The 27,750-nt window shown below is 51.0% G+C and overlaps 8 protein-coding genes across 8 annotated transcripts; 2 read left to right on the top strand and 6 right to left on the bottom strand.

Annotated features, from left to right (window-relative positions):
- Positions 1 to 4,682: 4,682 nt before the first annotated feature.
- Positions 4,683 to 6,302, bottom strand: PtrM4_008820 (CsdB, Selenocysteine lyase; the record flags this gene model as incomplete). The annotated part of the gene is made up of 3 exons (XM_001930855.2): positions 4,683 to 5,715; positions 5,777 to 6,224; positions 6,272 to 6,302. The coding sequence occupies 3 exons, from the start codon at positions 6,300 to 6,302 to the stop codon at positions 4,683 to 4,685; spliced, it is 1,512 nt and encodes a 503-aa protein (XP_001930890.2).
- Positions 6,303 to 10,396: 4,094 nt separating this feature from the next.
- PtrM4_008810 (uncharacterized protein) lies at positions 10,397 to 11,797 on the top strand (the record flags this gene model as incomplete). The annotated part of the gene is made up of 2 exons (XM_001930854.2): positions 10,397 to 11,466; positions 11,515 to 11,797. 2 exons carry the CDS (start codon positions 10,397 to 10,399, stop codon positions 11,795 to 11,797), a joined length of 1,353 nt encoding a protein of 450 aa, XP_001930889.2.
- A 2,727-nt stretch (positions 11,798 to 14,524) lies between these two features.
- On the bottom strand, positions 14,525 to 15,252 carry PtrM4_008800 (uncharacterized protein; the record flags this gene model as incomplete). The annotated part of the gene is made up of 2 exons (XM_066102902.1): positions 14,525 to 14,763; positions 14,847 to 15,252. 2 exons carry the CDS (start codon positions 15,250 to 15,252, stop codon positions 14,525 to 14,527), a joined length of 645 nt encoding a protein of 214 aa, XP_065965104.1.
- Positions 15,253 to 16,020: 768 nt separating this feature from the next.
- On the bottom strand, positions 16,021 to 16,761 carry PtrM4_008790 (uncharacterized protein; the record flags this gene model as incomplete). Its single annotated transcript, XM_066102901.1, has 1 exon — positions 16,021 to 16,761. One exon carries the CDS (start codon positions 16,759 to 16,761, stop codon positions 16,021 to 16,023), a length of 741 nt encoding a protein of 246 aa, XP_065965103.1.
- Positions 16,762 to 17,166: 405 nt separating this feature from the next.
- On the bottom strand, positions 17,167 to 17,461 carry PtrM4_008780 (uncharacterized protein; the record flags this gene model as incomplete). The annotated part of the gene is made up of 2 exons (XM_066102900.1): positions 17,167 to 17,342; positions 17,389 to 17,461. 2 exons carry the CDS (start codon positions 17,459 to 17,461, stop codon positions 17,167 to 17,169), a joined length of 249 nt encoding a protein of 82 aa, XP_065965102.1.
- Positions 17,462 to 17,954: 493 nt separating this feature from the next.
- PtrM4_008770 (Foie-gras-1 multi-domain protein) lies at positions 17,955 to 21,901 on the top strand (the record flags this gene model as incomplete). The annotated part of the gene is made up of 4 exons (XM_066102899.1): positions 17,955 to 18,239; positions 18,295 to 19,918; positions 19,969 to 20,085; positions 20,130 to 21,901. 4 exons carry the CDS (start codon positions 17,955 to 17,957, stop codon positions 21,899 to 21,901), a joined length of 3,798 nt encoding a protein of 1,265 aa, XP_065965101.1.
- A 420-nt stretch (positions 21,902 to 22,321) lies between these two features.
- Positions 22,322 to 23,901, bottom strand: PtrM4_008760 (PAT1 multi-domain protein; the record flags this gene model as incomplete). Its single annotated transcript, XM_066102898.1, has 4 exons — positions 22,322 to 22,426; positions 22,550 to 23,055; positions 23,113 to 23,734; positions 23,788 to 23,901. The coding sequence occupies 4 exons, from the start codon at positions 23,899 to 23,901 to the stop codon at positions 22,322 to 22,324; spliced, it is 1,347 nt and encodes a 448-aa protein (XP_065965100.1).
- A 596-nt stretch (positions 23,902 to 24,497) lies between these two features.
- Positions 24,498 to 24,784, bottom strand: PtrM4_008750 (uncharacterized protein; the record flags this gene model as incomplete). Its single annotated transcript, XM_001930849.2, has 2 exons — positions 24,498 to 24,731; positions 24,782 to 24,784. The coding sequence occupies 2 exons, from the start codon at positions 24,782 to 24,784 to the stop codon at positions 24,498 to 24,500; spliced, it is 237 nt and encodes a 78-aa protein (XP_001930884.2).
- Positions 24,785 to 27,750: the final 2,966 nt, after the last annotated feature.

Raw genomic sequence — 27,750 nt, 5'->3', positions numbered from 1 at the left:
CTTTGGAAGTAACAGCCAAAACATGTGTGCCAATGTTCATTTAGCCAAACTCGTAAAAACGCGTATAATATTCAGTAACGTGGCGCTTTTTGCTCGCGCGTGATTTGCCTCTATAATGCGGCTGATTGTGGCGCATGGAACTTCTCCGCTAACTAGTTAAGTTAAGGTATCAGAAGCGAACCAGATTACACCTGGGCATGTGGCTGAGCCCGAAGCACAGCAATGAAGGTCTGTTTGGGTGCGAGCATGGACCTAAGAGAAGATTATTCGCCAAAGTACTGAAATTACATGTCTGCGTGATAGGAAAGGTGTCGCCAGTATGTGTTGAGACAATGTTGAGATGCAAATACCGTATTGGGTTTCGTCATTGACATGCTACCACCCTGCGAATACATCCTCTCAGTACTTATGGCTACTGTGTGCTGTCATACCCGAAGGCAGCGATACGACAAAGCTTTTGGGGCACCTCTGCTGATGCCGTTCACCCCACAGAGCTCAGCGTCGTTGAAGGGCGTGCATGCCCATGATCAGAAGCTTACAATACACGCTGAATTGTCCACTACAAATGCTCTATTCTGGTTCTAGGGGTTGTTTATGGTGTTTGGAAAGGAATGGATGGGAAGTGTCGGATCACAGATATCAACGATATCTCAGCCACGCGATCGGCCGCACTGATCGCGGCGTCCGAGCAGCGCTCAGACCAGACCTCCTATATCTAGCTCTTCCATAGTTCTCCTTCGAAAGAGAATCAATCAGAACTATCACCGAACAGAATGCATTCCTAGTTATCGTTATTTCCTTTCAGCACTAGTGCTATAGACCTACCAACAGGAAGACTATTACATAGGTAAGCATGTTTTACCAACAGATCCTGTAGCAACAGAAAGCTAGGGGTGTATAGGCCTTCGCATGCATGTGCAGATGAGGCAACAACAAGAGAGAGCGCACGTCTAAATGGTGGTAATACTAGTAAGTGGTACGTGTGTGGTGGGCGAAATGGCCTGCAGCTTAAGTACCTAGGTAATCCAACACGAAGCTCGTACCCTACAGGCTACGCCTCTACCTTCGACTCACAATCGCAGCCTCTTCCCTTTATGCCCATGACTACTTAACATATAGAAAGTCGAAGAACTCAACACCCGCGAAGATGGTGAGTCGAAACCCGATACTGACAATGAAATCGTAGTTACCCAATGCCTTGCGTCCCGAGTTTTCCCACCATCCACACGACTGCGTCGATTACAGGAACCAATCTGTCTATCGGATGTCCGAGCTATCCCTCTTTTACTGAAGAGACTGAGTGACTTCAGTTCAAGTGGAATACATGCCAGGTTCCCTTGGTTGGTATCATGAAACTTCTTGGGATACATTGAGGTACACAGGCAAATGCGAGCATAAAGTTATTTTGCCAGCGAATCCTTCGTGCATTGCAACATCAGTCATACATCTTTCCATCAGCCCAGGTCTTAATCTAAGCAGCGTCGATTCTTGGAATGAAGCGAGTCATGGCTATCACCGGAATTTTCTGTCACATCGTTGACCCGACCACAAGTGTGTGTCGAAGCTAATGCTTATTCTCACCTGTCGGTAGGTACAGATATAATCATGGCTGTGCGGAGCTATACCACGCAGTCTCTAGCATATACCTTGATGTAGCTATCCCTATGCATTATTCATTTTTCTCTTTCGGTGACCATAGAGCTACAGTGGCCTGGTTGAGTCTCCATAACATACTGGTAGACGTCGCATCGTCATAGTATTTGGATCAGCTTACGGATTACATCTCATCGGTGGCTTGGCGAGATCTTCGCTATCGAGGCGACAGTGCCTTATGTATCAACCCCGCCACTTACAGCTCTTGGGGCATTTCAAACCGTCGCAAAAATAGAGATTTACGGGATACCGATCTCGACTTGAGCTACACCTTTTTGCTTGGTGAGGAAGAGCAGATCGTCGTCGTCTATGATGATAATAGAGATGGAGATAGAGATGGGCAGGTCCCCTCCGCCAACTCCTTATATAATAAGCCTATAGCCTTCGCTACTACATAATTAACGACTATATAACTGTATTAGCCCTTTAAGCGCCGTCCGCCCTTTAGTCTACCCTTTAGCCTACTAAACGTAACTAAATAACTTAGCTTGTTGGCAGGGCTGTAGCACTAGTGCTGAAAGGAAATAACGATAACTAGGAATGCATTCTGTTCGGTGATGGTTCTGATTGATTACTACGTGATGGTGCTACAAAGGTGTATCTGATCTGAGACGAGTAGAGCCGAAGTAGGATCGAGTCGGCTGTTTGGGCATCGTTGAGCAGCTGACGCACCTACCGATACTCACGATCCGACATAGCTTTTAATTTATATTTGACTTATTGTCGCGCCCTAAACCTACTGATTTTTCTATATCCTTTAACCTCGCAAACTCATCGTCGCCGCATGGCCCCCCGCCTCCTCTTGCTTAGTGATGGCGACCAAGTTCTCCTTTTCTTTCGATGTCGTTCAACGAGGCGCCATAATAACAAAAATGTTACTTTCATTCCTTCATGATCTGGAAGAGTATCTCCACAAACGTTTCAGGTGCCGAGACTGATGAAGAAGGATATACGAGATTAGGGCACCTTGGCACCTTGGCCTTCTTCGTGGTCACCAAATACTTGAACTGTCTTTCCGGCAACTGTTAGCTCTAGGTATCTTTTTTAAGCGAGCGATGGTTGTATACGCGATAGGGCATGTTGCGCGAGGAAACAACCCGCGAGCATCCGGGTGAGTACGGTCTATTTCTAACAAGCTTACATCTAGACGAGAATAATTTGGCCCGTTTTGTATCTTCAGATCTTTGTAGTTCTCGACAAGTGTGATACATTTACAATCTTTATAAGTATAGAGAGCGTCTAGAATCCTCGAGGATAAGAGACAAAAAGAGTGTTGGATATTTCTCGTCCCCTTGGTGCGAAGATTGTCTCACGTCAGCTGGCCTTGGGTTGCAATGCTAATCACTTGCGCGTTTTTGCGAGACGCCAATCTCACGATAAACGCGCGTTCGGCGAATGGCGGTTCGTAGCGTCAAGTTCCTAATGGTTCAGGATACACACTTCTAGGGATCATTTCGGAGCTTCTGTCATCAACTTTCTGACAACTAATCACGATCTTGGAGACTATAGTATAAGTAACCGGTAAAGTCTGCAGACTGTCCCGTATTGAACACCACTTCACTATTCCCAAGATCCGAACACGTTCACTTCTCACCATGCACTTTATCAACTTGATAACCTTGTTTGCTCTCAATGTTGCGAGCCTTCCAGCCTCACAAGCAAACGAACCGCCGGGTCCATTTGATGGTCTTGCGCCGAACCCTTCGGATCCATCATGCCGTACATTCTCTTCTTGTAATTACGGCTTGGCGGGGTGTGAAAGATCAGTAGGTTTTCCACGTGGTGCCATAATAAGAAAATAATAATAACGTTCTTTTAAGTGTAGAGAAGGTGGACTGCGAATGATCGGGTGCGAGGCTAACTGCAGTTGCCGGTGCCAGTTCGGTACGCTCCTCCTCCGTAGAGATGATGGTTTTTACGAAAGACATGCTTAAACCCAACAGGCTGAACCGTCGGAAGGTCCTCGCGAAGGAGACGCTATCAGAAACGGGAAGGCCGATGGTGGATTTAAGGAAGAAATGTTGAGATGAAACCAGATACGAAGGTTGCACTGAAGGGCTAAGGGAAACAATCGGGTCTGGAGATATGATTACGCCAGCTTTTATTGGACAGCAAGCTGCCACAGCTTACAGTTCGCAATAATGACGATTTGCTTATCCAATCCGAACTTCCCGAGTGCATTCATGTAGGCCCATAGCAGTTATGTGTACGTTCAAGGATAGGGGTCCTCTTCGATCGTGAGTTTTCTGCGTCGATGTAATGATTTGGAGTGTACTGTCGAACAACTGGACGGAAGAGGGTTTGTCCAACTTAGTCAAGGGACGCTAGGAAGACGGCCCGCTTTCGGCCTGTGTTACGAGCTGGGTGAACGCGACGTTTTCTGGGTCGTTTATGTTGGATCAACTTTCGGAATGGAGCTCCTAATCCCCGCTCCCATGCACATCTCCGTCTTAGTGGCACGGCGAAACGGACCAAGATCGTACCCACCAGCACAGCCCTTCCCGTGCATGCGCGGCGCAGTTGATCGAAATATTCGCACGAGTCTAGATTGGCCAAGCAGTAGATCGCACACACTTATCTGGGATTATCATCCGTCCCCAATTCGTACCAATTCGTACTGTATACGATGTATCCTTGGCTGCATATCCTCATCTCACCTTGCGTCTTCTTGTCTCGTATTTTGTGCATGCACATGCGCCACTGAGGATGCATGCCGGTCCGGACTGTACCTCGAAAGAAGAGTGAGCCCCGAGATCCTACTAAGATGCAATGTGACTATTTTGGGTTAGCTCGGCACGTGATGCCCCAAAATATACGCCACGTCGTCACACAAGTTTGCCAGCCGTGATAGGCATATTTCCTGACTGCTTTTGCTTCAATGCATAGGACAAAGCCGAGAACATCCTTCAATTCTATTAATAGTATCGGTTCAGGTCGGTGATTTTCTCAAATCCAAAAGGTCAATCTTGAACAAGATGTATTATCCATTAGGGAATGCTGCAACACTTTTAGTAAAGCAAGAAAAGTAGTTATCGTGAGAAACTGGGAAATGACATCCATCGTCGCTTCCATCGTCGCCATGGTGTTGTAGAAAATGTGCCTTCGGTCTCAGCTACAGCATTGGGCTGCTTAGATTCCATAAGCGAGTCCTTCTTCTCGTCAGATGACCGCGCGCTATTGTTCAGGCCATCTTTATTGTCCACAAAATTTCTGTAGAGACAGCTTATGAGTGTTTCAATATCTTCCAACGTACTCATAGCCCCCAAAGTAACTCTCACTACACCAACAGGGACCCCTGCGAGAACATCGGTCTCCGTGTTACACCGATAACCTTCGTCGAACGCTTTTCGCAGCCACTTGGCGTCTAATCCCAGCGCACACGATATACCCGCGGGGTTACACACGGTGCCCGTGCGAACGTGAATGTGATTCGCTCGGAGGAGAGCGCCAACATGCCATGGACCAATGTATGTTCCGTCGCTTTGGCAGACGTTGAAAGCCACGGTTGCCCCCTGCGTCTTCGAATCGCCGTAGCTTGAGTCCAGAGAGCTGTATAAGTGGTAGACTGGCATACCGTTAGTGTGCCTCAAGCTCCTCAAACGGTCGTCAAGGACCTTGGCAAGCCATCCTGTGTGTTTCGAAACTTCCTCAAGTCCCCCAAACAAATCGCGATGGGTTTTAATGGCACAGTTCAAGACAAGGATACTCCGAAACGCGATTGTGCCGTCTTCTAACCTTGCATGCAGACTTGACTCTTTACGAACCACCCACGCATCCCCAATACACGTCGTCATCTCAGTTGTCCCACCTCCGAAGTATTTCCGTTTGTCAAAGACATGACCGACAGCCTTGCGGATGATCAAAGCACCGAGATCGGGGAAGCCAAAGATCTTATAGAACGACAGGGCGACAAAGTCGGGAGCGGAGAGATGATTGCTCATATCTAATGCGGTAGTAGACACCAGTGCCGCTGCGTCGAGTAGAGAGTATGCATTTGGATGACTTGATGAGAGTCGCAGTTTCCCAGGCCAGTCTAAGGGAAGTCGCTCGCCATTCAGGTTTCTGGGAGGAGATAAGACGTCAGTGAAACCCTTTGAAGCACATCAAATACTGCGACACTTACGATTGCGCCGGATAAGCAAACAACACCGGTCTTTGTGATGATTCCTCTGCAAGATCTTTGTCTTCGTTACCAAGCCACCTCTCGACCTCGTCATTCGACGCAAAGCAGTTGCTATGGTGAGCCAGTTCCCGGACGCCGACCAGACTTGTATGGCTATTACGATGGTAAAAGTAATCAAATCCTTCTGTCCATCCAGAAAATCCATCTGCGACCAGTTTGATGGAGGCTGTAGCATTGGCAGTAAAGACTATGTCGAAGTGTTCCGGGTCGGCATTGAACATATGTAACACGTCAAGCCGGGTTTCCTCTACCATTAAGGCAGTTGTACTTGGATTGGATGCATCCGAGTGTGGGTTAGCGAGAAGCGTGTTCTGCATCTCGCTGCAGAACATCTGGAGCAAAGATCTTGGCGCTAGCGTGGTTCCGCCGTGGTCAAGGTACGTCAACCCTGTGAAGGTTAGGACGGTGTATGATGTATGTGCTAAGTATTCATACCTTGGAGCATCGGGTACTCGTACTGTCGCATACAGCTGACCCGTTTGTTATATGACAGGCGTTCACTGTCAACAACATTGCGTACGTTGTGGCGGTTGCCACTTCCGGGCAGTCGCCCTAAACATTGGAGAAGATACGCCATATAAGAAGAAGGAACAAGTATCTCATACGAGGAAATTGTACTACTAAGAGAGATGCGGGCAGGTAGAATGTACTTTTGCGTCAGATTGAGGTGAGCCTCACCTATGATCTAAACAAGATTTGCAGTCCACTTAAGTGTTTGTTCCTGCTTCACCACACACCGCCCCTACCTAAACATCATTGTCGTTTCTAGATGCAAGTTGCCTGAATGCTGCAAGACTGCGGCGTCTTCGGGGCGTAAGCATGACCGAGATCACAAATTCCGCGCGTAATCTCAACCGAATCCTAAGGCTTCAATAAAGGTTTCCTGTTCACACAATGCTATTGTATGGTCTCTGCTACTAGCGAACCCAGCCGTGACATCCAAAATAGTGACAGTAATGTATTCTGGAGCAGGGATCAGCCCTACAGACAGCACAACCAGTATGAGTAAGAAGCTGTACTTCGGCTGGAAAGACCTTCCCAATGCTTATTACGTGATATCAGGTGAGTGTACATTGTCCTGACTGACAAATGAGAAATTTGGAGCTATTCCATCGTAATTCAGCTGCCACAGCCAGTGACATGGCAACTTTTGCTTTCCTCGTTTCGTATTTCCTAGAGTGTGGGTGGCGGAGTATGGGTGGTCAGCACCAGATCAAGTCATGCGACACTTTTCAACTCATCTGCGATCAGCTTCATGTCAATCATAGAAGATACATTGAGTAATGATTCCGAGGATCGGCGCATCCAAATATGAAAGCGCACTATCACATCACCAACATCGCCATCTGCGACTTGTGATAGGTCTCTTTCAAGTGATGAAGACGACTATGACATACTTAGTTTCTATCTATACACGGGCGAAGTACTTTAGCCTCGGTCTTATGGGCCCTTTCATCCTTCGGTATAAGCTTACGCCTATGGAGCGCCGTCTCACTGCTTTCGACACGCGGCAGCCATGTCGCCAGCTTCCGGCACCTATGGCGGCACTCATGAAGGTCAGATGGGGCGGCCCGCCATATGCAATGGCCACTGTAACCGGTTTAGTTTCGTTTAAGTTCAGCAAGACGGTCTCTAGACGAATTAGTCATGACATTTTCATACGGGGAATACGTCTGAGCGGCTACTCGCAGTGAACCGATGATAGTTCAGTTTCTACTCAAAAATATTCCGTGGAAATTACGAGACAACCATCGCCATTCACCCGGCAATTTTTTCACACGAAATCGAGTGATGCTCCAAGCTAAGATGGTCGTTGGATAGACTAGGACACCACGAAGCCCTACGTAGCACCAGCCGTTGATCTGCAGTGTGATTGTCATGCATGCCGTGCAGTGGAGCCCGATCACCGACAGTCTATTGAATCCTGTCCCTGTCAGATCCGCCAGCCCGGTCACCAACCGCCTTGTCGCCCCCAAGTCACCAGTTCCCATGCCATGTGTGGTGAGCCGGTGCAATGGAACCGGGGGTGATTGGGAGACATGGCATCTATAGTTCTGGTCCAATTAATGTTGGATTTGTATCGAGCAGTACCTTGCAATAGTATCTGGCGTACTTCTACTGATCACTACGATGATACAGGATCTTCGAGCCGTGGTGGACCGCAGATCTTGTACGCCGTGGGGAGCGTCTCTGCTCTCATTACAGATACAATGCTGTCAACGTATTTTTTGGGGGATATTGCGCTAATCCTTCGCTATCCAAAAGCCACGTGAACGTACTGGTGTGGTGACAGATTGTCTTGCATAGAACGAGCGTGTAGGAAAGTGGGGCTACAACCATGCCGCATGGACTGGGCGGCTAGAAGTACGCTATGCAGACGAGCGTGCATAGTTTCCAAGCAGGCTGTCAGCCCTCGAGTCTTTAGGAGAAGTATTCCATTTACGGTACGGCTATCGCGCGCGGTCCAAATGCGGCCCGCGTTTTTTGACTGGACCCCGCACGTGGTTGGTGGATTGGTGGGTTGCTGCGAATCCACAAAGAACACCATGATAAGAACGGGTGTTCACTTGTCGATCAATCTTTCTAGTAGCTTATTTGTGCACACCCACACACGACGCATCTACTGAATCGCCAAGGGGCGAAACAAAAGACTACGCATTTGCCGTCTGTTGCGGTAGTGTTGGTCAGCATGCGAATTCAATCCCAAGCTCTGTTTATAATCGGCCCAGCCTATTCTTCGCCCGGCGGTAAACCGCGCGCTGACGGCGCCCTCGGACGGAATAGTCATGCCTAGTGGGTTGATTGTGATTACATCGGCTGGGCCTCAGCTTCCAAAATGACCACCCAGCTAAGCGCGAAATACCCCCGGCAGCTGTGATAGTTGAGTACAGCCACACCATCGAGGGTGTGTGGGTCATATCATGAGGTCAACTAGGCTGGGCACCTGCCTCCCCAGGCGTGTGCCGCGTTGACGGATTCGAGAGACTCCAGTCTCCGTGTTAGCTGGAGCATGCTGGCAAATCTCCGAGTTGGTGCATCAGCAACCAAAGGCAGATGCGCTGCATTTTGCAGCGTTTAAAGCGACGTAAAAGAGTATTAGCGCATGAGTGAAAGTCGCCGAGGGAATTGAAGGAGCACCCTCCCACCATCCCTTAAGGTGGTGGATTGGGGGCGGAGCCGCGGCCGTGGTCACTTATAGCCCAGTGTTGGATCCTATTTGTGATCAATATGCGCGGCTCAATACGAACATGATGGGGGCGGGTTGGTAGATCATACGTGAGCATGATAAAGCAGACGAGTATCCTCGATACTTTAGACCTGATGGCGCTTTCAAAATCATGTGCGCTCCTATTCGTATTCTAGTCGATTGCCACTTAAACCCTATGAGATCTTGTTACTTCATATCATTCAAAGTCAGTCCTGCGTATGCACGAAGATCTTTCGAATGCTTCCCGTCGACCGGCGTCGGACTCTAGCCAGTAGCAACGGCACTGCCCACGATCAACGTCGTCCCCGAGTGCGCCTTGCCCATCGCCGCGACCTGTCGTCTTCGATCACAACGAAGGACTTATGAGGTGGATCTCGTCACGACGATAGCGGAGTGGCTCAGCATACAATGACAGCGCCTTATATGCGGGTCGTAGATCCAGCGTGATTGACAAAATGACCACTTCGGGGCAAATTCAGCTTGCTGTTGCCTCCAAGATATGACAAGTTATTAAGGGAGAAAAAGAAAATCCCACTCCTCTGTCGAGTGAGAGATTCACCAACACCGCGCGACGTAACCGGTCAACGTCACTAAGGGAAGGACTTTCAGCCACCCCAGTCCATTCCCTCACCGCTATTTTTCCCAGATGCGCATTGCGACTTATGCTAGTAACAGGACCCAGAAGATACGCACCCAAGGAGATAGTGATGTTGTAGCAAAAGCGGCCTGGATCTGTGCCGCAACCCCAGAGGTCTCAGACGGTAGTCGCTTTACCGTAAATACTACCTAGGCGCAACGCTGTAGTGACAGAAGTGAGGCAAGGACCAAGGATCGTCGTGCTTGTTGAAGGACCTGCATGCCCATACTCCGCCTCCCGCCGTCGTTGCTGCGGTGGTTGCGCTCGAGTTGTTGAGCTCGCCTTGGATATCAACCAACTCAAGTACTATAACTCGGTATGCTGGTGCAACTCAGACCTGACACCACACTCTTCCAAGATCTGGTGTTATAGCATTGTATTTATTAGTGGCGTTTCCAGCAGTCAATTTCTGTGCGCAAGGCTCCGTCCAGTTCCGCGATACCCCCCGGCTAGTCGCTAGTGAGTGAGTGGTCCGCGCAACTCATACCACGACAACTGTCTTTCATCTCATCCCATCAACAGCACCTTGATATTGAATCAGCTGGTATCATCCAACTTCATCGTTACCTATCCTGGTAACCCTCGTCCCCCATCAACATATCCGCGGCAAAACACGCCCCCCTCTTTCTGCACCCTCTGAAAGGTCCACCCATCTCAATCCCAACAGAAGTGGGAGTCCATAGCCCACCGAGAACTTCTGTAAGAGCTCACCAAAATGAGTGTCAACGAGCTTTTTCGGCATTTGCCCAACCCAATCCCGGGTAACGACAACGAACTTCAGGGCACCCATGTCGACGATGGGCATGCTGGCTCTCAGTACAGCGAACCCAGCCTTCCTAGCGGTGGCAACGGCTCCTGGCAATACAGCACTTCGACGAACAATGCTGGTGGATACCAGAACCACCAATACACAGGAATCCCGATTTTCCCACAGCCTGATCCTGTTGAAAACCAATACCCCCAGCAGATTGATCCTGGGGACTTCTTGCCGGATACTATACAGCATCATGGCCCTCAGTCCGAAGCTAGTCCCATCAACCCTTCTCTTCCCGAGGGAGGTATGAAACAAAATGAGGTTGGGCACGACCCCATGCTTACTCACTGGAGTCAACCCCAGTCACAACCCCAGTCACAACCATACAACATGAACACTGTTGTCCCTGGACGCGAATCGAACGATTACAGAATGAGCAATCTCCAACACCAAGTCATTGCTCCCTATGCATCGCCGGAAATTGCTGCCCACAAATCCACACTAAGACAGCCAGGTGGTACCTTGTACAACACGCAGCCATGTTATGGATACCTGTACTTCGAACAAGAACCGTGGAACAACCATCACATAGATCTGGGCCAGCAGCCAAGCAATCACACTGTCTTAGTATCCAAGGACCATCACTCCGAACCAGAAGCTCCATGGTCGTCGGTGAACACACACCAAGATCATCGGCAGATGTTGGCGTCGACAGTGAGCAGCTTGGTGTATAAGATCGGCTCAAATGAAGCTGGGTGTGCCAACGGCGATAATGGTGGTTCTTCGAGCTTGAACAACTCTATTCCGAATCGACATTGGATGCAGCCTAACACCGATACTTTTCGCGGTGATAATAACCAGGCAAACAACCGGACGAACCATCAAGATCTCTTATCGGCACAGCTTAGTCGACGTGATCAGAGCTTCAGGCAGTGCTCGACAATGTTCCAATATATGTCCTATGCACCAATAGGCAATGTATCGCAACATATCCATGTCCAGAATAGATTGGTAGACACAGCCGATGCGAAGTAAGCCCATTTTTAGTGAGCCTGTGGTCAAGTTACTAACTGTAGTAGATCTACTCTTAAAAACGTTTTTCTTCTAGTTCCTATACGTAGGTCATCCCGCTCCTCTAGGCGCTCCTCAATCGCAAGCGTCGCATCATCGGATTCGTTCCAGTGTCCTAGTTGTCCCGCAATGTTTAGTGGTGTCTACGGAAAGGGCAACTGGGGTCGACACAACCGGCAAAAGCATAATGGCGAAAGCAAGTTCTTCTCATGCGAAAAGGGTTGCAACAAGACGTTCCAGCGGAAGGACGCTTTGTTGAAGCATTATCGAGGTCGTTGCCACCAGCTGTAAATTGCGCGGTCCATAAACGTCGGTAAATACTGTCGAAAAGAGCGGCGGCTCACGAGAAATACTTTGGATGGGTATGGTGTCAACTTCAACACCCGGCATGTCCATCACAGGCCTGGATCCCGGCCATTCCATTCTGCAACTCACATGTCAACGAAAATTGTTCTTCTTCCTTTTGTTTACGCATTTCTTATTTCCTTAGTCTCGATCTCGAAAGCTCCTCAATATTCCTACCCTCTCATGCGGCGTCTGACAAGTGGCGGGGAGCCAAATGTCACATAGCCCTTTCGCTGACCTCCTCTTGCAAAACTCTTCATCGTATGGCTTTCAATTTAAGGGTTGCCCAAAAAAAAGTTATGTTAATCGTTCTTTCTTCCAGTTGCCGCTTCAAGGAGGATGAAGGCGTCTTCGGCGATATCATTGGTATGGGGGTACTGTCATAGTGGCACGATGTTATAATGGATAGTTATATGGTTATAACGTTTGGCGTTAGTGTGGGATTCTTGGTTTCATGTTTCGATGGCGTTCAGGTTGGTTATACGTTGTTGTAGGGTAGTCCAGTGCTAACGGATGGCCGTGTATGAATAGTTGGTGTGGTACAAAGATCTCGGGCGGTCGGGCATCGGTGGCAAGGATCTTTGGCCGTTACATTATGTAGGTATATACAGGACGCGCGGAAAGACATAATGAAGCTGTTAGTCTGTGATAGCAAGAGTGGATTTCTCCAGTGATGGTGTCGATGGTAGAGGTGTCGCGATGTTGATGAGTGGTCGTCGTCGTCGGCCCGTCCGGCGAAGTCAGGACAGGCTGGTCCCTGCCAAACTAGCAAGTCATGGCTGGCACGAGCTCGACGCCGGCTTCTTCGTTCCATCAACTTCGGTCAATTGCTGTCTCCACGCCAAAGAAGTTCCTTCCGCAGGACTGTGGTCTGTCAATGCCATTCGGACTCCCAGGTAGTGATTCACTCACTCAGCCGTATCCCACGAGCATCCGCATACCGCAGGAGGAGATGCACTATTCACGGGACAAAGAAAGTACAGCCTCGGTTGCTGCTCATTGAAAAATGGACGGTTATGCATTAAAAACAAACCCCCAAAGGCCCCGAAGCTTCTTGAGGATATGGAACCTTTGTAACCTGATACGGAAGCGAGCCGGGTGAAACGAGTTTTCTAATGAGATACGACAGCTTTCGCTAAGATACCTTGATATATACCTACCCCTGGAATTGCCGTCATTGCAGTAAAGATGTACAGAATTTCGATATCCCCGAACGTTGCATGCACCGGCCTCCAGCGACAAGGCGGGAAGCTGGCTATCTTGTACTTGGAAGCACCTACTCACCGCTTGGAAATTTAGTGGCTACAGTGCCATGTCATATGTACAGTACCGGCAGAAGCCACTTCCAGAGCTCGGAAGCAGATCGACATGATGGCAAATTACTAGGATAGCGCCCAACTTTTGCTTTTTGAACGTAACCCTAGTCTACAATTACCCTTGGTGCTACCTCGACTTCTTGATTTTACAGGAGAGTATTCCTTGTATCGATATACTCACTCTTTCGCTTTCGAAGCGTGTGTTTGGGAACGTCAGGTCACGAGATGTCAATGACATCGGATACCGTCATCCACTGTTATCGTACCAAAACCTACTGACGTATCATTACACACCCATACGAAAAGAAGAAGCTTCCACACTCAATTAAAAGATGGGTCGCATGAGCATATGCCCTCTCACGCAGCCAATGGATCCGCGAGGTTCACCCCCCAAGCATAGCCATTGCGTCATTAGCGCAAATGCAGCGCATGGTGGAGCATGCATCTTGCAACCGCTAGATATATGAGATTCGTTGGACGGTAAACATTTCTGCTCTCCATGCGTGTGTGGTTCGGTGGCTTGCGGCAGATTACCCTGATCCCCGACCTATCACGACCCACTATTTGTATTCGATTGCGGCAACGACGACGAGGCGCTTTGGCCCAGGAACGCATCCGATGTCTTAAGTCCGCCCGGTATAAACGCCCAGATTTGAAAGCGGGAGAATGAGTTTTAGTTGTACGACACCACCTATGCAGGTGCATGCTGTCTCCGGCTGACGACTGCATTTTGGTCCATCTCGCAAGCCCAACAAAGGCCCAACACAGGGTGACAAAACAACAGCTCATTTCTCGCAATCTTAGACATCATGAGACCGAAGTTTATAGCTATGTATCCTACATACTCGTTTCTCCTTTTAACCATCAGATCCGGCAGCGATTTAAACCACAAGGTGAGAGAGAAATGAACCTTGGGGTGCTGGAATGGGTGGTGTAGGAGATGTTAGTGCAAATTTATATATCTCAAGCGACTTCTGTGCTTACAATCATATATAGGACAGGATCGAAGAAGAAGGCTTGGAATTGACGTAAAAGGGTGAATGTATATCATCATCATCTCAGCGAATGGAATGGCAGCTGGGCGAGCAAATTATGCTCGGGACAGTTGAACAACAACAATTCACTTGAAAGCATTCGGATTGAAGAAAACGCCTAGATAGCACTGTCGGGAAGTTGAAAGCCGGAATCCATGGCCCTATAGTAGACAAACACGTCGCGCTTAAGCCTTACGTTGCACGAGCTCGTCTGCGGCCTGATGAACTCCATCTCTCACTCCACTATCCCTGGAAAATTTTAGATATCACCGTTACCCAGCACACTCTCATTCTCGCCTAGCGACAATCATGCATCTGCCAGCTCATCGTACCAACCCCCCCCCAGTGTGCCCACCCGCAGGTCTCCCCGATGACCTGCCGCCACGCGCGAAGTTTCCCAAGTCATGCGGTGCCATACTACCAGCAAGCGGCTGCCTGGTCATGGTTGAACTCTGGTATGGCGTAGCAGCATCCGGATTGAGGTATGGATTTTGACGTGTTCCGCCCAGGACTGGCAGACGGCTTTTGTGGGGGTTCGACGGCGTCCCGAGTGGAGCGGATTCTACACTGCGTTAGCATGGGACACTTCCAAGCAGGCGCGTGTATCAAATTGATTGGTAAAAAATGGAAAGTGTGTGAACTTACGGCCAGTATGAACTCTACCGCCCAGGCCTCGACCTTGCAAATGTGCGTGAAAAGGAGGACCGTATTGGACACCACCCTGCCGCTGAGGTCCGCTGCTTCCGGAGCTCCTACTAATGTCTCTTTCGTGCGGTCTACCACCCCCCGTCTGTTGCGGCATAGCCATCTGGCTATAGTTGGCCGTACCTGTCCGTGTACCTGGGAGGCGATCGATGAAGCGATCTCTTCGAGCAGTCTGAAGCGTGTACTCTGCTTCATCACCTGCAGCGTGGGCTACATGCGATACCATGACCTGCGCCTTGAGTCCTTGGTAGAGTTTCAGCGTCTGTTGCTGAGCCTTGGCCTTTTCTTTGTAGGCTTCAGAGAGTTCGTGGTTCTTGTCTTCGAGAGATATCTGCTCTGCTTGCATGGCTAGAAATGTCAGGCGTAAAGTCCAAAGACAAAAGCAAGATTATGATACCTTGCATCTTTGCCTCCAGGACTTTAATCTGCGAGTTGGCATCGTGAATGACTTGATCCATCTGCTGGCTTAGCGTGTTGTACTTTTCGGTCAACCCCTTTGCGAGATGCTCCTGATAGACAATTTCCTGTGAAGTTTGGTAGCTATGAAATGCCAAACCACGACTAGCACATTCCATGATGAGGGTCGGACTGAGACCGCTGAGCACTAACGTCTTGTAGTCTTCGGAGGGGTTGAGGCCTGCAATAACTACGTCGTCTGGATTGTGGAGTGATGCACTGCATGCTGGGCACGTCCGTTGTGTGCTCGTCGAGCTCGAAAGTCCGGTGCTATCTGCGCAGTGGGTGCAGAAGACATGACTTTGGAATGTTGTCAGCAACCTCAGTGCATAGGAGGAAAGTGCAAAGGACGAACCTGCAAGTGGTAACGACAGCACTGTCATGCAGCTGTGATCGGCACTTCAACTGATTGCAGCGTAAAACAAACTCCATTCTGCTGGCTGAGTTTAGGTGTCAAGAAGTTTGAAGTGTGCTGGATGAAGAAGGTACCATCTTGAGGCGCAAACACGTGAGCAGCAGGCCTGAGGCAAGAGCGACCTGGTGTGCAATGCCCGTCTAAGAGGGTAACTTATTCTATGCCTATGATGTGGTATCTTGCTGTGCATAGACAAAAAAGAGAGTTGAGCACAAGAAGCCATGGTGGCTTATACAGTTCCAGCTATCGATCGTCCTTGTCAGGCTTACGCCGTTGTCTTGTCGACTTTTTCCCAGCTACTGCTGTCTCGTCCTCTTCTTCATCCCGACCCTTAGCCAGGTCTTGATCGAGACCCCATTCTTCATTGTCGTACCAGTCTTCGCCGTCGCTCATTTCCCCTACATGGGCTTCTGCTTTGGACCACTTAAAGACGTCCTGTCTCATGCGGTCGGCCTGCAGCAGACCCTGGTACAGGTCGGACGTGATACGCGCGACTTCCTCCTGTTTTTGTATGTATGCCATAAGTAGCATGCGCGCATCCTCAGCCTGCTGAGATGGAAGACCGAAATCACGGTCCGGCAATGAATCGGTAGGGTGTATGAAAAGCGGGTGTATGCGACTAGACGGCGATTGAGGCGGCGAGGGAGTCGACGCTGCGTGCGCTCGAGCTCGTGTACGCGTCGTCATTCTATGCGTTTGTTGCGATGCTGTATCGGAAACATCTTCGGCCGTGGCAGACTGCGCCCTCTCCCCATTCCCGTCTGTATTTCCTCCGTGCGTCCCATTGGTTACTGCATGTGCTCCATTGACATGGCCGTTGGTCGATCGGTCAGTCCCATTGAGTCGGCCCGCATCTTCCATGTCCACATCTTGAGCGCTTTCTACAGAGTCTTGCATTTCAGCATCAGGAGCTTGTTGCTGCCCCCTCTCTGCGCGTCCGTTTGGCTCCCTCGACCGCGGTTCCCGCATTGGCGCATTGCCCATGGCTGCCAAAGCAGCGGGCGCAAACGTAGAATCGCCTTGTAGTTTTACAATCAGGTTCTTTGCCCGCGCGATTGTGACCTGCTCCTTCCGTGAAAGGACGCCGACTTCGCTTGCGAGGTCCGTGAGGTGCCTGGACGTATATGCTACACTCAAGGCTGGGTGATTGGGCAGATCGGCGGCCGATGTCAAGGGCGCGAGGAGACCTGTATCTCCGGTAAGCTCGTGACCTTTTACCGTCGCTCAGATGGCTACATACTCTCTAGCTGAATGTCTCCGTATGGATTTTCCTCGACGGTTTCCACGTCATCTTCGTCGTCATATTCGTCTTCAATCTCGACAATGTCTCCATCGGCATCGTATCGTGGAGGGTTGCGCTGCAAGATGGATCGCTGGTAGCCGGCGTGCTCAATGCGCTGAGACGGTTAGTCTACTGCGCGCATTCAACCGCGCACGTCTACAAACCTTTTTGTAAGGATGCGGATCTGTGAGAAAGTCGGGGTCGCTGGCGCGCGCATAATGGACTTTGCGCCTCAAATCCTGCTTCTTGTTGCTCAACGTTGTTTCCGAATCTTCCGTGTCGGCTGAGGGACGTTAGCGAAGCTATAGCAGAGGCAAATGCAGCCTTACAGTCGTCTCTTCGCAACATCTTCCTCTTCATACTGAAGATGGTGTCCAGTATTTGCTGCTGTTGGCCCGCCATTGTCTTGACGGCCTCAAGCCTGTGCGCGCCGAGAGTGGGTGGATGTAGGATAAGTGAGGATGGAAAAATGGAAGGAATAGGGCTACGCTCGGATATGCACACCACCGGCAGAAGAAAAAGACGCGTAGACTGTATGAGCAGTATCGCCAGAAGCTTGTCGCGAAGCTGGTGCTGTGCGGACGATTCACTCGGCGGATCATTCGGCGGGAGAGAGGGCTGACAGGGTTCACCCTAGCGTCATCATCACTCCCGCGCCCGCAATTCACCCAGGCCGACCGCCGACCGCCGACCGCGGATTGACATGCCCGCTACGAGTATTCCACCTGCAGCAAACACGCAGCACTGCATCTTCTTGAGTCATCATCCTGAGATAGATCATCCGAGGCTTTGCGATTGGCAGCCGACAATCACTTGCAACATCGCGCCACCTCCACCCCTCCTTTGCTCAGCGGCCTCGAACTTGGGAATGGAGCGATAAACTTGGTGCAGCGTTATGGAGGCATATCCTTCTGACTTTGTAGTTCACAACCTACCCTTTATAGTCCTCTCTGGTCTAGCGACTAACAAGGAGCTTGATCCCCCTCGTCCAGTGCAAGATGTCCTCCCAGGCCGGGCTGTCACAAACATCAGCTCCGACATTCCACCCGTAACTAGTGAACGCGCATCTGAGCTACTCCACGAGTTTCTCAGTGCAGATGGCACCAACGCTCCCTGGAACGGACGGAGCTTTAGTCGCAGAGGGATCACACATGGCTTCCGGATACGGAGCGTAGGAAGAGTACAGCCGCCTGCGCACCTACACCACCACCGAACGACGGGCTGATGTTTGCTAGACCTTCCAATTGCCCCCCAAAAAGGCGAACGCGCCCACAAACTCCGAGACGACACCTCCGAACAGTCCAGCCATTGCAGCCGCAACATCGTGGGTTCTGCATTCACCCATATCCCCACTTTCGCCAGGCTCTCCCTCTTTCCCCGATGGCGTAATTTCTCCCGCGTGGGTCTCGAAGCATCAGCACTATGTTCCCTCCGTATACATATCCTTCTTCGACTTCACTACAGACCCCATCACAAACAGTCTACATGACAACCAGTTGAAGACGGAGATCAACAAGATCAAGGGCCAATTACAAAAGTCTGACTATCGTATCCGACATGTGGTGGTGCTATTGAGTGATAAGACCATACTGGAGGCACCCGAGATTGAGGATAGATTAGCCGTCATACGCCGGGCTACTGGCTTGGACCCCAAGAATTCACTTTTCTTCCTACCACCGCGAACGTCTCGAGTCGAGTTAGAAGCCTTTGTCACTTCTGTTTTAGCCATCCTGCAACCCATTTGCGTCGAATACTACAGAGACCTTACAAAGCATGCCCGGAGAAAGAAGAATCGGGGTACCATTCCTCCTCCCACTGCTCCGCCTACGCGTGGGACTTCTCAGACCTTGTCTTACCCTGGATGGGGGATTCGTTATGACTTCAAGCTCGGCATCTTCGCAGAGTTCCGCCAGGAAATGGATGCTGCCCAGCGTCACTACAGCGTTGCTTTGGAGTCTTTGTTTGGCCCCGAAGGCTTGTTTGAAACTACTGCGAGCTGGTCTCCCAGATGGGACGAGATACGGCTGCTGGCAGACATCATCGCGCTACGGCACATCCGGTGCCAGCTATGGAACAACTATCCTACTTCAGCAGTTCAGACGTGGTTAAGATACAAGGAGAGGTTACAAGACGTGCTTGATCGCCGGGGTAAGGGAACTGCAAATTACGGTTGGCAAGCATGGGAGTCAAGGTGGGCCGCGGCAATGGCGCAGATTGTTCAGCGGGCAGAACTGCCAATCTTCAAGATAAGAGATCCTGCCCAAGAGACAGATCTTTTGATGGACATCCCGAGCGCATTGTATTCACAGCCTGAAAAGCAATTCCCGATAGGAGAAAGGATGCCTCCATGGGAGCTTTTGCACCATGCCGGCTATTGGCACAAAGTCGCAAGCGACCATGCGAAAAGGCGCTATCTACTCGCGAGGGATATGCCCGAAGACGACAGAGTCCCTCCAGGCATGTCGCCTGCTACAAAGGTTTCTAATCGGAACCAGATCTATGATTACTACCTCGTTCCACATCCGCATGAGGAGTACCCCATGCCTGGCGTTGGCAATGGATTTGAGCATTGGAGAGACATCTCGGGCAAGCTCAACGCCGCCATAGCAGAGTTTCGAACCCGAGGACAGCTTCGGAAGGTGGACCAGCTGCAGCTAGAGGTTGCTCGAACACTTCTGCATGTCAACAGGTTCGGAGATGCCTTCAAGGTTCTACGCCCACTCTGGGAGACAATGGCCTGGAGGAAAGAAGGATGGTGGGTTTTGACTTCAGAGGTGGTATGGGCCTTGCATGAGTGTGCACTACGGACAAAAAGTCTGGAAACTTTTGTGGCTACGGAATGGGAGTTGCACAGTCGAAGTAAGTGTTCGGTTGCTTCCTACTGCTTACATGATTCTAATATTGTTCAGCGATTCCTGGCAAGACTAAATACAAATACGACCTAATGAAATGTCTGGACCCACTGTGGAGCGAGGGAAGTGACAAAGTGAGCGTGAGTCTGAACGTCAAGGACCACCTATCCTGCTGTATGTGCACACCTCCTTACCTCGAGACAAGACTGACTTTGCAGTGCATACATCCTTCGCTTTCTCCGAAGCCGAGGGCAACGTGGGTGAACCACTGCAGTGTCAGATCGCTATTACATCCAATGCTCGGCAAGGTTCTGCTCCTGTTACCTTGTCATCTCTACAATATCAATTTAACGGTGGTCTGGCTGAAGTACGGTTGACTCACGGCGAACAAGATGCAGCTCATAGCGCTTCGATAATGTACTCATGTACGTTAGAAGAGACTCATTCGACTACTTGCAAGCCAAGATGGGAGGGGGTCTCCGATCTGACTCTGCATGCTGGCCAGACCAAGGTGTACAATTTTCCAATTGTTTTCCGCGAGTCAGGCGATGTAGATGTGGGAACATGTGTATTTGAAGTGAGCACAGGGAAGTTCAGCCTGATCTGCTCAGACACTGACCCCGATATCACGGCTCGTCCGCTGTGGTGGATCAAATCAGACACGAAGATCAAGTCAAGAGCGTTGAAACAAGGATCTGGCACATCCGTTCATATTCTGCCGAAGCCGCCGAAGATGGAGATCAGTCTTCCAGAAGTCCGGAATCAATACTACACAGACGAACCCGTTACCTTGGCCATCGAAATACTGAACCAAGAAGAGGAGGATACCGAAGCTGTGCTCGAGGTACGACTCTTGGGTCGCTCAAAAGATACTCTTGCCTACACATGGGTGGAACGCCCAGCATCTTCGCCAATGAAAGAAGTGCCCCCTCCACTCGACGGATCAGCAGACATGGACCTTCCCGGACACGTCGTAGGCCAACTAGCTCAAGGCGCGCGAACAACGGAGAAAATCCGCTTCACGGCGCCCCCAGACCCAGCCGACTACGCGCTCGAAGTAAAAGTCCTCTACCACGTCCTCAGCGACCGTGACATACCCATCTCCAAGATCCTTGTCACCGACCTCGTCTTCAACGCCCCCTTCGAAGCCAGCTACGACCTCAACGCACGCGTACACCCGGATCCCTGGCCCAGCTACTTCTCCCTCACAGAAGCCGAGTCTACCGCGCCTCCCAACCCAGAATCTCCGGACGCCTTCGGCATAGCCCAAAAATGGGGCCTACGCGCCAAAGTCGCCTCTTTCGCCGACGAGCAACTCATCGTCTCTGACCTCTGCGTCAAAGTCCACAGCATCCACGGCGGCGCCACATGCGACGTAACCAAGGAATTTACCAACGTCTCTCCTACAGAGATGGACCCCCACATCCTCACCGAATGGAGCTTCAGCCTCGACGTACGTAAGAATAATCTCGAGGAACGACGGGCTACCGCGCTAGATACTACACTCGATATAACGTGGCGTCGTACGTCGGACCCTAGCGCTCCCCTAGTCACATCCTCCCTACCCATCCCCCGCATCCAGATTCCCTCCTCGGAACCCCGCGTCCTAGCCTCTTCCACCCTCTCAGACGAAATCCCCTGCCTTGTGCACCTAGACTATTATCTCGAGAACCCCACTATGCACTTCCTTGTGTTCGAGCTCGCCATGGAGGCGAGCGAGGATTTTGGGTTTAGTGGCGCCAAATTGAGGACGCTGCATTGTTTACCGATGAGTAGGATGGTTGTGAGGTTTAATTTGCTGGTGGGTGATGCCGAGGATGGCAGCAGTGGTAAAGATGGTGAAGGGGATGGGGGCAGGTGGATTAATCCGTGCTTGAAGGTGATGGATCGATATTTCAATAAGAGTCTCAAGGTGCAGGGGACCGAGGGTATGAGGGTGGATGCGAAGAAGGGGGTGGGGATATGGGTGCCGGCTTGGAAGGGGGATTGAGGTGGGGAGAGTTGAGGTTAGACAAGGGAATGGGAATGATAAGTTTGATGATCTGTTATGTGTATTCTGCTTCACTGTACCGAAATCTCCTCTGGTTCTACAGTACGACACCCTTCTATCTCTATAACTGCAAACGCGATGCAACACGGAAGACTTTAGTATATTCGTTTCCCAACAACTTATCTCATCGTCACCCTACCACTTTCACCCCCCACTTCCCTCGCCTAACCCCTTTAGTCTAGTAACCGGATCCCTGCCAGGAAGTACATTCCTGAAGAAATCCCCATCTTGTTCATACCAGGGAATCTTTACCGCGACATATCCCTCCCCAGCCACGGCTCCAGCAACGACACCGTCTAAACAAGCCTGCCCCCTTGATTAGTCAACTAAACCAGCCCGCCCATCTCAATCGACTCAAACCTACTGTGACAAGCCCAGTCCCACCACACCGCCATCACCCGAATAAACTGGCGTTTCGAAATCTGTAGCTGCGTAGTTTAGAATCGTGGGGTCAATGTCTGGTATCTGCGTCGTCATCGTCGTCGTTGTCGAAGGTCGATTTGATTGTTGTTGCTGCTCCGCCCCGGACGCTCGCTGTGGTTGTTGTGTTTGGTCGACCTCTACAATCTTATCCTCCTGCACACGTACTTCGCGATCCCGCAATCTACGCATAAGACCGAGGAACTGCGAGTTTTGGAACTTCTCGCTCGTGTTATCGGCGACACGCTCGAGGAGACGGGCTGCTGTTTCGGCCATTTCATCGTCGGTGTTGGGAGGGGGTTGTGAGTCTTCTTCTTGTTCTGGCTCAGGGCGTTGGAGTATGTGTTCGTGGACTGGGGTGCGTGTGTAGCCTGCTTCTTCGATATCTTGCCATATTTGCTCTTGGCTCATAGGGACGCGGGTGCCGAGGGGGTATTGTGACATGAGGCGCTGGTTGATTGCTTTGATGAGTTCCTCAGCTCGGGTCTTGACTTGTTCGGGGGCGTCGCGGTTGACGATGCGCTGGAGGGAGTCGACGATCCAGATGGCTTCGTTTGCGTCTTGAACTAGGCTGCCGCTTCTTTCCTGGACGGTCATGTTGTCGAGGTATGCGACTGCTTCTGAGGTGCGGCCGAGGCCTGTTTCGCTCCAGACTTGAATGGCGGAGTAGACGGCTGCGAGGGGAAAAGTTGGTTAGCAAACTGTAGTACTGCTTGACAGATACTACACACCTGGCCGCGTTTCTTGTATCCGTCGAAGAAGAGGATCCATCTCACCCGTCCGATCCAGATTCAGCGTTTCTGACGCTGCCTGTGCTTGGCTTTGCTCCGCCGAGGCTACCTCCATCATGTCCTGTTGGGCTTGGGCGAATGCTTGTTCAAAAGCCGCCTCATCGAAGGTGGGTACTTCGTCTTGCGCGCGCTGCTTTCCTTGGGCCGTCTCGGAATGTTGGGCACTCTGGAAAGATGGCGTTTGCATGAATGCTTGTCCTCGGAATCCTCCACCAATACTGTACCCAGACATGCCCCCATATATGTTCTGTTGCATGACAGGGGCCTGCGCAACTGGCGCCTGCTGCTTCAAAAAGTCCTGATGCCATGCTGACGCCGCGTTCGCCGCCTGCGGTCGGTGTGGTTGGAATGTTTGCGGAGATTGACTGGAAATGTTCAAGTGCTGGAAGTCTGCAGCCCAGTCGGGTACTTGAGGTTGCTGCGCAAAGTGTGGAGGAGGTTGTGCGAATCGGGGGCCAAAGTGTTGCAACTCCTGTGGCGGCGGAACTGGTCGTCCAGCTTGAAAGGCGTCAAACTCGGAATCAAGTGCGCCAGCATTTGCGCTTGGTGCTGATCGGAAGCCCTGCACGATTGTCAAACTTCAGCCTTAAAACTTCTTCACATGTGACTACACACCTGCGCTGGTGAATGTCTCCCAACCAAGCGGTCCTGTTGTAAAGTCCGGTCGACAGTTGTGTGTTTCTGGAAGTTTTGAAGGGCGTTGGAAGGCCCGCAAAGCGCGTCGGCCATGTTGAATCAAGATAAAATCAAAAGGGGTATCAAAGCATGCTAGAATAGAATGTAGGAGAGTTGTTGATGTTGGCGCGAACGGTTCCCAGGTTTCCTTCACGTTCCGACCATAGTTATGCCGAGGCTCCCGCTGAATGCGGGCCGGACTCTTCCCCACGTCCCCCCCCCGTAGAAACGTGACGAGCGAGCACGTGGTGCGCCTCATGCCCGATACGAGTCTTTATACAGCTGTCGTGTGAGGCATCTCGCAGCATCTCAGCTATCGTCACTCTGCTGCCACGTACAATGTCAGCCTAAGCTGCAAAGCGGTAGCACAGTATCGGCGGTCAGCAGCTGAAGTGTCGTTGAGACACAAGCGTCACACAAGCTTACAGAACAACGAAGAAATGTAGCTTGCGCTTACGAGATGGTCGCGTGATCGAATGATACCCATCACAAAATTACCTACGCGACAGAAACATGGGCAATAAACTTCAAATACCTATATGCGGAAGACTAAAGAAACTTGGTATATCCTAGAGAAAATACAAGAGGCCGTCATACATACATTCGTCAAAGACAAAGCTCATTTCAATGCAAACCCATCAATAGGTCCATTACCTCAAAAACATATCCCCAAGGTTCACATTCCTAGAACCACCCCCGACCCTGGAGCGGGACCTAGACCTCTTGCGCACGAACGCGTACTCTTTCCTGCCCTTCCTGTCGTGTCCCTCTGCCTCGATGAAGAGTGTGCTGCCATGATGTGAGCGTAGACGACGAGTGTGTTCGAACAGAATATCCGTATCGCGTTGCGACATTTCCCGGAGGATGATGATGTAATTTGGGTCCTGTTATGTGTTAGCGTTTGAGAATAGACCGCGGTGGAAATACAACTTACCATGTCGTACTCGTACGGAATGTTATAATAGTGCAGTGTCTCGACGTCAAGATGGCTCGTGTGAACTTTGGCATACGTAGGTGCAGGCGCAATAGCAATCGCCTGATGCTGGTGGTGATGGTGATGATGAGCAGGAGGAGGAGAGGGTGCAGCTTGCTGGAGTGGATAGTTCGGCAGCATGCCCTGCTGCAGTTGTTCCTTCTGCTTCTCAGGGTTGACCAGAACTTGTATCTGGTTTTCTTGGAATCCAAACTGAGAAAGTCTCTTGCGCATAGCCTCCTCGAGCTCCTTTTCCTGCTCCTCTTTCTTCCTCTTCTCTTCCTCTTCTCTCTCCCTCTGCTTACGCAGAAAGTTGTCATATTCTTCCTTTTCCTTGCGCTTCTTCTCCTCTTCCTCGAGTTTGAGCTTCAGGAGAAACTCCTCACGTGCCTTTTTCTCCTTCTCTTCGGTCAGAATCTTTCTGCGTTCGTACTCGAAAATGATGCGTTCTTGCTCTGCTTTAGCTTCGGCCTCTTCTTTGGCCTTCTTCCTCTGGTAATCTTCGACTGCACGCAGCTGTGCCTCTTGCGCCTCCTTGGCTTGTTTGGCCATCTTTGCTTCATTCTCGGCGATGATGCGCTTGCGCTCTATTTCCATGGCCTTTTCCCGGGCCTCACGCTCTCGCGCTTCCTTCTCCATCTTGGCCGTGTTCTCCGCAATGATGCGTTGGCGCTCTTCTTCCTCGCGTTTCTTCTTCTTTTCCATGGCAGTCAAAATCTTTTCGCGCTGCTCCTCAGCTTCACGTTCTTCCCTTGCTTGCTTTGCGCGGGCTTCTGCGAGGATGTGCTTGCGCTCCTCTTCGTGCTCACGTTTCTCCTTCTCCAGCTTCACCAGAACCTTCTCGCGTTGCTCTGCTGCATCGCGGTCTTCCCTCGCTTGCTTTGCGCGGGCTTCTGCGAGAATGTGCTTGCGCTCCTCTTCCTGCTCGCGTTTCTCCTTCTCCAGCTTCGCCAGAACCTTCTCGCGTTGCTCTGCTGCCTCGCGGTCTTCCCTTGTTTGCTTTGCGCGGGCTTCAGCCAGAATGTGCTTACGTTCTTCCTCCTGTTCTCGTTTCTCCTTCTCCAGTTTCGCCAAGATCTTGTCACGCTGTTCCTCAGCCTCCCTTTGTTCCCTAGACATCTTGGCCCTACTTTCAGCGAGAATTCGTTTGCGTTCCTCTTCTTGTTGTCGCTTCTCTCTCTCAATCTTATCCAAGAGCCTATCGCGCTGTTCCTCGGCCTCTCGCTGCTCTCTCGACATCTTTGCCCTGTTTTCGGCGATGATAGCAGCGCGCTTCTTCTCTTCTTCAAGCTCTCGTCGTTCACGATCTCGCTCCTCCCTCTCCCGCTTCAACTCCCAATCACGATGCAAATGCTCTTCTTGCCTCCTGATGCTCTCTTCCTCATGCTCACGCTCCCTCATGTCCTTGATATAATCAAGCTCTAGTCGGCGTCTCATTAGCTCATCACGCATTGCCCTCTCCTCCTCCTGACGCTCCCTCTCCAGCTTCTCTTCGGCTTCTCGGAGCCGCTGTTGTGAAACCGCTAGCTTCACCTTGTCCTCGTAGCTATGATCTGGTGAGTGCTGACGTTGACGCTCCAGACGCTCCATCTCAAGGTCCTTGACCCGTTGCTGGGCCATGGTCAACTGGATTCTATCTTCATAGTTACGTTCGGGTGAGTGGTGGTGTCGCTCTCGCTCTCTCTCAAGTTTGCTTTCGAGCTCCTTGACGCGTTGTTGAGCAGAGAGCAGCTGGAATTTGTCCTCATAGCCGCGGTCGGGTGAATAGTGCCGCCGCTCTTGCTCTTTCTCAAGATCCTTCACACGCTGTTGAGCGAGAGTCAACTGGATTTTGTCTTCGTAGTTGGACTCGGGCGAGTGGTGATGACGTTCATACTCGTGCCTAGAGCGCGAACGATGCTCCCTTTTCAAATCTGCTCTCAACTCGGCAATATCATCTTCGAGTTCAAAAGCACCGGGAATGGTGCGCTTTCCCTCATATCTACCGCGGGGACTAGCCTCCGGGGCCTTTGTTTCGGCGCGCACTTGCGGACTACTTTCGTTGTCCATACGGGTCGTGTTGTAGATGGTTACGTGAGGAGCTGGCGCATGACCCTGCGAACGCGTACGGTGAAGTCCAGTCGTGTAGTGGACTTGAGGAGCGAGAAACTCACTCGTGCGGCGGCCATAGTCGGGACGAAGGTTCTCGTCGTCTCGTACTGTTCGCGGTGGGAGCTTGGGCGCAGAAGAATGAACATGACGAGTGCTAGCAGTCACACGGTCTCTGGTCGTGTACCACTCGTCATCTTCTCCGTATCTGCTATCCCACTCGTCTCGTTTGGGTGGCATGGCTGGAGTGAGAAGGGATCGGGGTGTTTTGTGGAAAAACAAATTTCAGTGACAGGTTGAACAAAGGTCAGAGTTGTCGAAACACAGAAGCAATCAACCCGATATGTTTTGTGTGTGGTCTCAGTGGCGGCGTGAGACAGCACAGAGCGGGGTGGTGATCAGACGCCGATGAGCGGCACAGCAGCAAGACTGACGAAGCACAAAGCGGGTAGGTAACGTAAGAGTGCGAGAAAGAAAGCACTGGAAAGTGCGGCAGCAGAGAATTTGAGAGAAACCGTCCTCATGTTGCATTTGGGGGCTGAAATGCTCCCGCGATGCAGCTAGTCATCAGGCAGCCGCCAGGGCTGAATGAGGCCGGGATCTCTCATGCACTGGTCTGGTGGACACCAATGTACCTATGGCTATCTGCGGGTACACTATACGCTGCCGTACACATGCTCACACTGCAGCTGTGTAGCTCAGAAACGCTGTGATGGCACCGAGGGCGGTGTTTACTGCATGCTGCGTGTAGACGCGCGAGAAGAAGATGGTGGGGCAAGTCTCCAATTGTAGCACTAACCAAGACGCTTACCTACCTCTTTCCTCCTCCAGCCCCCCAGGGC

This window comes from Pyrenophora tritici-repentis, chromosome 1 (genome assembly GCF_003171515.1).
Source record: "Pyrenophora tritici-repentis strain M4 chromosome 1, whole genome shotgun sequence".
NCBI classification, from domain to species: Eukaryota; Fungi; Ascomycota; class Dothideomycetes; order Pleosporales; family Pleosporaceae; genus Pyrenophora; species Pyrenophora tritici-repentis.
Note: the sequence above shows the minus strand (reverse complement) of the source record. Positions and strands in the feature narration are given on the sequence as shown.